General features: G+C 39.2%; 1 protein-coding gene and 1 long non-coding RNA gene across 3 annotated transcripts in view; one reads left to right on the top strand and one right to left on the bottom strand.

Annotated features, from left to right (window-relative positions):
- Positions 1-1,389: 1,389 nt before the first annotated feature.
- On the bottom strand, positions 1,390-7,988 carry LOC5510825 (sushi, von Willebrand factor type A, EGF and pentraxin domain-containing protein 1). Of its 2 annotated transcripts, none has more exons than XM_001631195.3 (5): positions 7,295-7,988; positions 6,659-6,773; positions 5,880-6,108; positions 4,760-4,994; positions 1,390-4,242 (listed from the first exon to the last, which is right to left on the bottom strand). In XM_001631195.3, the coding sequence occupies exons 1-5, from the start codon at positions 7,703-7,705 to the stop codon at positions 4,084-4,086; spliced, it is 1,149 nt and encodes a 382-aa protein (XP_001631245.2). In that variant the 5' UTR covers positions 7,706-7,988; the 3' UTR covers positions 1,390-4,083. The 2 variants fall into 2 exon arrangements, with proteins under 2 accessions (XP_001631245.2, XP_048578454.1); XM_048722497.1 differs by having other exon boundaries at positions 7,520-7,988.
- Positions 1,941-12,053, top strand: part of LOC125560631 — a 29,826-nt gene continuing 19,713 nt past the window's right edge. The window contains exon 1 of the long non-coding RNA XR_007306702.1: positions 1,941-2,019. This is a non-coding gene — a long non-coding RNA (uncharacterized LOC125560631). The remainder of the gene's footprint in view (positions 2,020-12,053) is intronic.

The following is a 12,053-nucleotide window of genomic DNA, read 5'->3' as shown; positions in this document are numbered from 1 at the left end:
TTAAAGTGTCAATGCTGACGATGGAATGAAGGCGGCTTTTTTAATTATAAAATCAAATCATCATTTTTATCCACAGAGCAAGTGTTTGGTGACTTACAGACAGTGCATGGATACTGCAAAAGGGTCTGCTGATCGGAAGAAGTGCTATGACGCATACCGCAAATGCAAACTCAGCGATCGCCCTACCCGACGTCCTACCCCGTCAAGTGTTTTGGTGAGTTCTATATTCATTCAATTATTATCTACTTAAAGAATTTCGATCAGCCAGGACTTATTGTTTACAATCCACTGTTTAGTTTCAAGAACTTGAAAATAGCCATCCACGTTTGAACACCTTATTAACGAATTTTATTAAAAGCATCTTAGTTTGAATCTTAGCATCTTAGTTTGTTTGAATTAGCCATGGAAATGGTTCTTTGAGTGGGTCTTATTGTGCGGGAGCCTTAAATAGCGGCCTTATTGGCCTTCTTTAATTAATACTTTCTAGAATGAAAAAAAAAACAATGCCGTTGAATAAATAAAGAAGGCTTCTTTCTTTTGTAAACTCATACCATTATTTTTATCCACAGGTCAAGTGCAGGGCGACTTACCTACTCTGCATAAAAACCGCAAAAGGGATTGCTGATCGGAAGAAATGTTACGACGCTTACCGCAAATGCCTTGTGGCTTTGTGAGATTAATTCCCGTTTAATCATGATCTATTTGATTTATAATGATTGTCCAATCTATGAGTAAACTTGAACCATTGATAATGCCTGAAGTTAAGTCATGGTCATACTAATAAAAGCAGGGAGGAATAAGGTCAAATTCATTTCTTGACTTCTTTTGTGTCCCCGGTAAAGCCAGCTCTGGGAGCTGTAAAGTCCAAAGAGGATGTCTCACCAAGGGTATTCTGCAGTTAGGGGCGTACGCAGGATTTTAACAAGTTGCAGTCAAAGCATTCAGAAGCTGAACGAGGGCGTGCCAACTCATCCCGCATCCCCATGAAGATTTCATAGCTCCCGCTATTGGATTTGAAATTGGCGTTAATGCGGTCAGTCTTTTGAGAATATTACGCGATCCTCTGTCATCCTCCATCTGAAATAGGACTTCAGTCGTCGCGGGGCACTTAACGACATAACAATATGTTTGGAAATCATATTTAGACTACCATGATTAAGAAAATTATAGTTTTTATCCTCATCATATATATAAAACCACGTACATAAAAATGAATGAGTAAATGATTGATTTTTTGTGAGCAGGTATCATATGGTATCATATGAAAAAAACAATGTGGACTTTAGTATTTTAAGATTACTTAATAATAAGAATCGGCCCACTTTTTAGCCGCCAAAGGGGGTGTGGGAGGGGGGAGTGGGCGGGGGATAAAACAAACTAAAAATGTTCGATTTAACGGCTCTTGCAGACCTGCGTGAGAGTTCTGTAACTCACTCAAGCAATACGCTACCTACGAACATGCAGTCTTTAACACTTGACAATAAGTGGTCGCTTCTATCTCCTTATAAGGTGTTGACTGAGCGAGCATGGGAACGACGGTTTTCAAAAAAAAACATTGATGGATCTACGTTATCGAAAAAAGGAGCAATTACTTATGAGCGAAATTCTGTCGTACCAATATGGTAGGTATATGCGAGCGAAATGGTCTCTAAGAAAATGTTCTTAAAGTGCAGCTCCAGGGAAAGGGAAGACCGTTTTGGGCAAAATGTACATTAGGCTTACTTCCCCTAAAATAAATATCAAATTCCTCCAATCGAATATTTTGCATTATTTCAAACGCACGCGATTTGGCTTGGTTTGGCCGCCATCTTGAAACACCAACCAACTCAGTCCCCTCTCGGTCAGAGTTCGAGAAGGCGCGATTTCAACAACTGAAATCCCCCGACAGGCTCCAAATATTGCCATATTTGGAGCCTGTCGGGGGATTTCAGTTGTTGTCACACTTCTACAATCGAGTGCCCTACTTCGCAGAGAATCATTGACTTTATTGCTTTTTCACCGCTTCAAACAGCTTGAAATGTAAGTATTATTATAAAAACGTATTCTATAGCATTGGGACTATATCTCTTATTAAGCAAAAGTTGCAGCCGGGACATTTTAATATAGATTTTAGCCGTTGATTTGTAAGGCGTGACACAACACGACGCCATCGTCGAAGTTCATAGCAGATTGACCTTGCACAAAAATGAATCCAGCTCGCAAATGATTGGGTCCATTAAGGTTTTGACTAGAGAATATTTACCTTGAATGTCATGCAATACTCAAATAGTCGAGAAAATGCTAATGGGCCCAAGTTTCGACAGACTAGAGATCGTTGAAAAACGGTCATAACGGCTATGTTGTTGTATCTGCGGAAAGCATGGCCCATGTTTACGTCGTGTTGTTGATTCAAGAATGTACTATGGAAGGAGAAAAAAAATAAACGAACGCTAAAGAAACCGGAGCTACTCCACACAAGCCAGCCACCAAAAAGCCTGTGAGGAACAGTTTAGGAGTTGCGAGAAGCAGACGGTCTATCGATCTAAGCGGCAGCCAGCCATTAGCAGTTGTGTGTTGCCTATTATCTTATTCAGCTCTACGTTTATTATTGCTGCATCTCCAATGTTAATTATCTTGTTTTTCTTGTGTTTTTGGGAATATCCACAAAAGCGTTGTTATTCGCCAACCACTCTTCGTCGGCGATTCCCTGCTAGCAGAGGCCGCTTTTTTCTGTATTTCGCTGGGCTGGCGTTCGCAGCGAAATACAGAGAAAAGAGACCTCTGCTGGCAGGAACGTCGGCGATCGGCTCGTCTTGATACGGAAGAAACTCGTTTGCCGCTTCACTTATAGATGTTGCCGTTTCTTGTAAAGACTCTATACATTCCGGTTCGTTCTCTTCGTCGGTCAACTCATTTTCCGATAATTCTGAATACTCCGTAGAGCTCATTGTAACGTTTTAACTCGCGATTCCTAGACGGCTGTGAGATTGCTGATTGCGACAATAAAAGCGCATAAATAATGCAACAGGATTTTCGCGCCATGGGCCCGCAATACATTTTGCCGGTCAGCGACGGACGTGTTTTACGGTCGCGTGTATATCGCATGTGTTTGAAAAGCTGCAAAATATTCGGGATTGGAGGAATTCGAAATTTTTTTCGGGAAAGTAAGCCTCAGATAATGTACATTTTGCCCAAAACGGTCTTCACTTTCCCTGGAGCTGCATTTTAATCAAAGTAAAGTAATTTTCGTGTTTCCGTTTTAAAGGGGCAGCGTAATGGTACTGCGCATGTCTGGAGTCAGTGTTTGTTGTAGGCTTTTAATTGTCTACAAAAAAATGAACTTTAAGCTATCATTACCTTGTTAATATACAATATTTTATTGAAAACTGTGTTTATTGACAGTTTGTGGTCATTTTCTTTGAATTTAAGTCTCCAACACATACCAAAGGCTCATAAGTCAATATTGGAATTTGACTGAAATTCATTGTGTCTGGGCCGGAGAGCTTTTGCAAAGCTCTTACCATGGCACTGCCCCTTAAAGTGTAGTTCGTGAAGAAACTGCGTGACACTGTTAAAGCATGCACTGTCGACAAATCTTGATAAATAGTTCGCTATCGCTTGTCCGATACGTCCAACTTACTCTAGAATGTGACGCATTTGCCAAATAAATCGAGCCCCTATATTAACAGCAAACATGGTTTCCATGGTAAATGCGTACACACTCTGCTTCCCCTTGGCCTCATGTCTCTAGACAATTCTACAACCTCCCTTTGTAAAAGAAAGACCCGGCGAAACCCGATCCGAAGGAAATTTTCGGCCCACCCGACGAGCTTTTCGGGAGCGTACCCAAGATTGGCTGAGGGGGTGTGTGCAGACATATGAATAATATGGAAAAGGCATGGTATTTGAAGATTACGTTTTGGCTGCCAAGGGGGGGGGGGGGGGGGGGGGAGGTGCCCGTGTTAAGTCTCCCCGGTGCGAATTGAAATTTCTAAATAAAAAATTAGCTGACCCGGTAAAAAATTCAAACCTGGTAAGTTCCCAAAAATCCCGACGAGTATCTAGGTTTGGCTTGGTCTGTTACAGAGGGGTGTTCCACACGCTTTATGTTTCTCCACATCGTGACGGACTAATAGTCACGACGTCCCCATTCACGCCAGACCGGAAATCACTCCAACGCCACGTGTTACCCTCGTGCTTCCGGCATGCTTGGGCCAGCTCCGTGATATTTGCCTCATTTAACACTGAGTTCCAAAGGTTAACCTGGAGGCAAAATATATTCGTGAACAACTTTACCCAGCATCTTGACATTGTATTGTAGTACTGGCTGTTATAATAAATGATGATGATGATGATTGTGGTGGTGATGATTATGATGTTGGTGGTGTTGCTAATGGTGGTGGTGATGATGATGGCGATGAAAATGACGACGATCATTGTGATTATGATGATAATGATGATCAAACGCTGTTAATATTGTTAATCACGAAATTCAGCCAAAAGTTGCTGTTTTGGTCGAAAGCGGTCACTTTTGTTATAATGAAACAAAATTAAGCAATTCCTTATTTGGAAGACTTGAAGGTTTCATGTCATTTCTAAGGTCGCTGATGACCAAAATGATGATGATGCTGATGACAGTACACAAAAACGCATATTATAATCAGTTTGTTGAGGTGTACTTTCAAAAAGGTCATGAAATGACAAAAAAACTTACATTCTCCTATGGTTCTGCTGATTTACTATCAAGCATAAGAAAGAATTCCATAGAAATAGGTCATACCTGGGACACGAACGACGCTGCAAGAGCTTCAGCAACATCAAACCCACCCCCAATTGCATCCTGGTCCTGCCCCAGTACCACCGTCCCCGATCCAGGTATCACGTGACCTGGCTGAAGAACCGTGCTAGAGGTAAATACGTTAACACCATCCTTGAAAAGTGACCAGGGGGCGTCGTTAGACCACGTGACAACGATGTAGTGCCAGTGGTTGTCATTCACCGAGACTCCAGATGACCTGGTCAAGTGAAAGAAAGGAAGTGTTCTTTATTGTGTATTACCCAAGTGGGTCCGCACAAACGGGACCAGGTCCCATGCAAGATGCTGCCCCTAAAGATGAAATTACAATAAAATACCCAAGTGGGTCAGCACAAACGGGACCAGGTCCCATGCGAGACGCTGCCCCTAGAGATAAAATTACAATAAAATCACAATACAATACATAATAATATGCAAGCGACACAACAAAACGAAAACAGTCAAGAACGGTACCATCCACAAGAACGGACATTAGATCAGGTGCAGCTGAGGTCAGAAAAGTGGTTCCAATTTCGTTAAAAAAGTTATAGAAAATACTTAAACGGAATCCTGGTCGCGCATGCAAGCATTGACCAATAATAAGCGACTTGCACTAAAGACGTTTTGAGTTTTCAAATTCAAGCCATATTTAATACAGAAATGGCTTTGGCAGGGTGGGATGGTGGAAGGAGCGTATATATCACTCTGGGAGTTTCGTATGCAGTGAAACGCAGAACTGCACGGAGGTAGGGGCCCTCCCCTATGCATGGGATGAGGGGTGGGGACGGGAAGGATTTAGACTGACAAGTAAACAGGCATGGATGGGAAAAGCGGTAGGAATAAAGGAAGAAGAATACAGGGCAAAGACTGGGGGAGGGTGGAAGGCAAAGGAGAAAGAAGGGGGGATATAGAGATGGGCGTAAGAATTGCGACGGGGTAGTGGTGTTTGCATGGGAATAATAAAACACGCTATAAAAAGGAAAGCTCCCCCCAACCCCAAGCTCAAGAACAATCAATCATCCGTCAATGAGTCAACATTTCAAGACAACTGCTCTGAGCGCATATCCTAAACCATAAAAGCGGTGTCAAGAGTGACGTCACTTACATATACACGCCATTAACATAAAGACGCAAATTTTTGGCAGTACAGAGGGTGAATTCGTCGTCTTGGGTATCCGTTGCGTAGCTAACAAGGCAGCTTTCCTCCCCCGCCCCAGTCCTCAGCCAAAAGCTCAGGGTCAATGACGTCATTACTGAACTGTTGTATGATATAATGACGAAATCTTTCGTGTTACCGTAAGTGGAAGGGAAATATATATCAAAGTCTTCCAGACCTAAAAATAACAAAAATGGACATGGAAAAGACGGCATGGAAAGCTAAATAAAATGAAGAATAAATAGAAAGTTCTCAACTTTTCAAGTGCTTTTATTCTAAATCAATGAATTTTTCATAAAGAAATGTTATATTTGCAATAGCATCAATAACGTTAGTGACTTGAACAAACATTGTATGTCACCATAACCGGGTGTCGCAAACTTTAAAAACCGCTCGTTGAGCAGTTATATCAACTGATTCGATGCTGTGTTATAGAATCATTATTGAGGCGATAATTTGAGGCTCTTTGTTCATAAATTACTTATCATGTAAAAAAGACGTTATATTTTTTCACAGCAGATAATGGATACAAGAAGTCTTTTAAAATTTGCTTTGAGCCTTACCAAGAAAAAAACAAAGAATCGTAAATAAACTCCCCACCGTACACACGTCTTATACTGCGCCCTTTTGAAGCGTTTATGCGATGGTATGGTATTTCGATTCTAATTTGCGGCGTGTATTTGGCACTGGGAAGACAAATGTTTACGGTATGAGGCTTAAGCACTGACCTGTTTCGCAGTGCCGACTTGTGTACCCCTCATAGCAAGTGCAGCTATACGAATCATGATTAGTGGCCAGTACGCATGTTGCGCCATTACTACAAGGGCTGAATACACACGGTGACTAGAAGATAAAAGAAAGTGATTACCATTAAAGGTACTTTAAACACCCCGTGTGTCATTTTTGGGATATAATTTGGGAAAATCTTTTTGCCTGTTTCGGCAAAAACTTTACCTTTTGACGATTGCAATTTTACTTCCGGTTGAATATACTGGAGAGAAGTGAATTTAACCTATAGGTTTTGAAAAATTTGGTGGTTTTTGTCTTCAAGTAAAAGATCATCATAGATTTGAACGGCTACGAAAAATGTATCATCGAAAAAGATGATCTCTTCGACATATAGTGTAAATTTACTTCCACCGTATATTCAACCGGAAAAAACTTGCAATCGCCAAAAGTAGGCCGAAACGCGTTTTTCTAAAGACACGCCCCTGTTAATGTATGTGTAGTCAGGATAAATAATAAATGCTTTTAAAATTCACAATTCACAACAACCCAAAATTATTGGCTTTTACGCCTCTTTTTCTTCGCTTTTGGATCGCCTTTAAAATTATTTTCAGTAATTTTTACCTTTCCGTACTCACCAATTTAGAATAATGATTAAAACCCTGCTTTGCTGTAAACACCGCTTGGGGGGAGTTTTCACTGATCCTAAGCATAAAGCAGTCGTAAAAGCCAGTAGATTTATTTTCCCCAACGTTAAAGGATCTGCATTCTTTCTCTCTTGAGCACTCGAATCCGCAGATATCCTGACCTCTACGATTGGAGATCTTGTAAGATGGGAAATCCAAAACTTCATCAAGCCTTACCCGGAAATATTCTTGAACATTCTCTCCGTATGTGAGTGATTTGATCAGAATAAAAATAAAGCAGACAAGAAAACTTGACTTAAATTTTGCACACAAGTAGACGGCGATGGACGAATACATAGCAGAGGTAGTCGCGTGAGGCCGAGGTCCCTCTTTGTGGTGAAATGAGTTTTTAGCTATTCGCATGTTAAGGCGATTCTGAATGGGTTTTAATAAATCGAAGACTCCCGCGAACTCTCAAGACGGGATATGATAGCTTATGAGGTTTATTAAACATAGTTTTGGAGTCAAAGGAAGAATCAAATCAAAATTCATATCCATGTCACGGCGTGAGTTGGGTAGAAAATGCGTTGAGTATCTGAAGGGTGTATATAATTATATCTGTTCTAAGAAGCCACAAAGCGTGAAAAGAATAAATTTTTATCTGCTGATTTGGAGTAGTCTCTCTAGGCTTTCTTTTGAATTTGGTGAATGACTATTTTGAGATCCCACATCAGTAACTAGAATGAAGATAATAACAAATGAGTTGTTGACAAGGATTCTTTCATGAAACCTCCAAATTAGAGTTTAACAGGCCCTCGAATATCTAGAAATATCTTGGCACTCTAAGATTAATGGTATATTCTTTCCATCTCTTTCAAAGACTCGGTGTTTCCAACTGATTTGGCGAGTGCCGCTATAAAATGTATGCTAACACATTCCAGTAGGTAAACAAACACGTTTTAATTCAAGTTTGATTTTATTGTAAAATGATAAAAGAAAGACAATATACTTTCAATCCAAACAACTTAATTCCATGTCTGAGCCGTCGCAGTTTTGCAGTTGCCATTTGGCAAGGGAAAGGTTTGGTTACTTTCAATCAGTCCAAATCTGATGATGTGTATACATTTTGTGCAAAGGCGTTTTTTTCCCATGAAAAATACATCGCAGCCATTTTCGTATAGTTTCGAGATTACTCACAGCTAGAGATTCGCAGTGCATTGTGTTAGACTATTAAGGCATGGCATAAATTACATGAAACTAAAAAAAACATGAAAAATAAAAGAGCGATGACGAGACAAAAGAAGAGATAGAGACAGCTGCTCCACGCGATCCCTTTTTCTATGAGAATCTCGTTGTTTAAAATTGTTGTAAATTGTTTTCCTTGTTAGTTTAAAGTTTTCTATATTTTTTTGAGAAAGGGCAAGCGAATCTGAATTGCTTTGTTGTCGGTATTGAATGTTTTCCGTTTTTTGTATACACAATAAAATCGCAATTTTAGTGACACAGGATTTTGCTAAATATGGTGCTGAATGTCTACAGCTCTCAATTTACAAAAATTCAACAGTAAATTGTCAACCTAGTGAGTTCAAAGTATTGTATAATATATATATTTAGACACTGCCTAAAAGCGGAGCCCGCATTGAACACTTTTTTGTGTTGACTGATTGAGGTACATTTAGGAGAGCTAGGATCCTGCTCTCCTCACCTTTAAAATGGATTTTTAATGAGATTAAAGTAAAAACCTAAGTTTATTACAGCCATATATGCAGTTACAAATTGTATTGGCCCCACCAAATGGATCAAGCCATCATTCAATAATATAATATAAATGTGAAAATGACTGTTAAAGTCTGATAAATGTCCCTTTATAGAAGTTCCACTATGAATATTTTTTTTAATACAAGCAATACTCTGACAAGCTTTGCGCTTGTGAAGAATATGTAATGAAGTAACAGCATTTCAAAGATCCTAAAGAATATACAGTATGTACAGACAGTTTAAAAGTTTTTGTACCGATTTGGTGGCGATTCTCTCCTTCATTGGACTGATTATTCAGAAATAATGTGTGGAAATTAAAATCCGCAAATATATCTCCTTTCGTTCATTACATATTGGTGCACCCATCCTTTACCATCTAGTGGTCTCTACCTATAGTGGCCTACTCCAAAATGAATGCAATTGGGAAAAAAAGATTGACTTTGGAGTCATCACTGACAGTGTTAATACTAACTTCTAATTCCAAACCCAACCAGTTCATTAATCTATGTTTGGGGTAGAAAGGAAACAGCAAAGAATATCAATTGCAAAAAAAAAAAAAATAGTCGACGGGAAGAGGAAAAAAGAAGAAATTGACTCCACTTGAAAGATTTGATAAAGAAATATACTGGTAACAGTAATGCAAATAATTGGATTGAGCACTTTCTTGACACTTTCCTTTTTCCATTATCTAAAGGAAGCTGTTTTCTTTACAGATTTATTTTTGAAAAAGCACAAGGTTGTTGCTAAAAGTACTGTTAATGTACATTTGTATCAAAGCTACATTCTGACAAGCTTTGTCCTTGAGGAGAACAGCATTCCAAAGATAGAATAGTATAGTTGAAGTAGTTTGGATACCATACTTCATGTACCACATAGTGGTGGTTTCCCATCCCCATGGAAATTTAAATCCACAAATATGCATCTAGTAATGCATTATACTTTGGTGCACTAACCGTTTGGCATGGTGGGCCTGCTGTTTTCAGAAACCCTGGATCCAGCCATTGTATACTCCAAAATAAATGCAATGGGAAACAGATTGATTTGGAAAGCAAATCTAAAAAAGAAGATATTAGTGAAAGTGCTTAATTAAAATTTCTCATTCCAAACCAAATCTGTTCATTATTTTTTTTGGTGGGAAACTAGCAAAGAGCATCAATTGCTTAAGAAATAGTCAACAGGGAGAAGAAAAAAGGAAGAGATATGACTCTTCTTAAAATGTTTAATAAAAGATATATAACATTGATGCAAAAATTTTATTCAGTACTTTCTTATAATTTCCCCTTTGACTCTTAGCCTTGTCCCTCCTACCCAGGGCAGCTCAGGGCAGAACAAAAATTGGAAACAGCTTTCCATCATCTTGAAAAACGCAATCAGTGAATGAAGAACTCCTCTGCCTTTATGCTTTAGTAAAAAGAAAACAGGCACTGGTTTCCGCATAATCGACGAGAACTTTTCTTCCTCAGTGCTTGCATTTCGTCGCCATTTTGAGGCCGAGGGGGCCTGGGATTTGCACGGCTGACTGGATTACTTACTGGCGTGTGACACCACAGGCTACCCGCACGATATACCACAAAAACTGAGTCGCATAGCTATACCATATCAGTAAAACTATGTATCATTTAGCTAATTTAATTGAGAATTTGTTTGTTATTAAATGGCAAATGTGTGAGGAAAAAAAACTATTTCGCAATCATCCTTGCAAAGTCTTCCTCTTTTCTTTATCACCTGCTATGTTTTTATCACAAACTTTATTTTCAAGATACCAAATTTTATTTTCAAGATACCAAAACGTCAAAATGTCCCTTTTTCTTTCTCATGAAATATTGATTTGTTGTCTGCTTTCTTTTGGTAAGGATACTATAACTAATATTTATATTTTCCTCTATGTTTTTCTCATGTTATGAGAAAGTAAGAATAGGTATTACATGTCCTTGAAATGTCCTTGAGATGACATTTTTTTGTCTTATTCAGGTGAATCAATGTGAGACTGAATGAAGACATGGATGATGAGCAGCATTTGTATAAATGTTCATTTTTCTTGCAATCAATCTGCATTACTCCCCGAGGTAGAGATATTTTCCTGTTTTTTTATATATTGTACTTAAAACCAGAATCAACAATTATAACCAAAACTGTAATTTGTTTTTCCTTTTTAAGCCTAAGAGCCTTTTTTATATATTTTTTAGGTCTCAATGCCTTTCTTTCTTGCTTGCTTCCTATACACTTAAAAATCGTTATCAAAGTGACACTTAGGAATTTCCTATATTTGTTAAAAAAGTTCCCAGAGTACCAAAGGCTCCAAACTTCGAGGCGAAAACGTTCTCGCCTCGAAGCTCGGAGCCTCTGGTACCCAGGGTATTAAGAAAGGGCAAGCGAATCTAAATTGAGTTTCGGTGTCGGTATCTATTGGATGTTTACTGAATTGTATCATTTTTCTTTTCATTTTAATCGGGTCAACAAAGCTAAATTCAGATTCGCTTACCCTTTCTCGGCAAATATAAAATACTTTTGAACACAAATTGAGGGCTGTAGACATTACAAAATTACGATTTTATGGTGTACACAGACAACAGAAAGCATTCGATACCGACAGCAAAGCTCAATATTCAGATTTGCTTGCCCTTTCTCAACGAATATAGAATACTTTGAACTCACTAGGAAGACGATTTACTGGGTTATTTGAATAAATTGAAAACTGTTGAGCATTTAGTCCATCCAAGACCCGTCCCGACTGTCGGGCATATAGCCAGTGCGTGGTTATTTGAATAAATTGGAAACTGTTGAGCATTTAGTCCATCCAAGACCCGTTCCGACTGTCGGGCATATAGCCAGTGCGTTTTATGAACTAAGCTTCCTAAGGCACTATTCATGAAAGAGAGGGGACTGAGGGCGAGTTGAACCGGCACCGGAAGCCGGAAAAGGGGAGGGGGACACTCCTTCCCTTCCAGGCCTCTGATCACGCCACAGGAAGCCCAAAATTTAAAGAAGCCCTTTACCAATAAGAGGCACAAAA

The sequence above is a fragment of the Nematostella vectensis genome, chromosome 15 (assembly GCF_932526225.1).
Source record: "Nematostella vectensis chromosome 15, jaNemVect1.1, whole genome shotgun sequence".
In the NCBI taxonomy this organism is placed as follows: Eukaryota; Metazoa; Cnidaria; class Anthozoa; order Actiniaria; family Edwardsiidae; genus Nematostella; species Nematostella vectensis.
The sequence above is the reverse complement of the archived record's forward strand: the minus strand, read 5'-3'. Positions and strand labels throughout refer to the sequence as shown.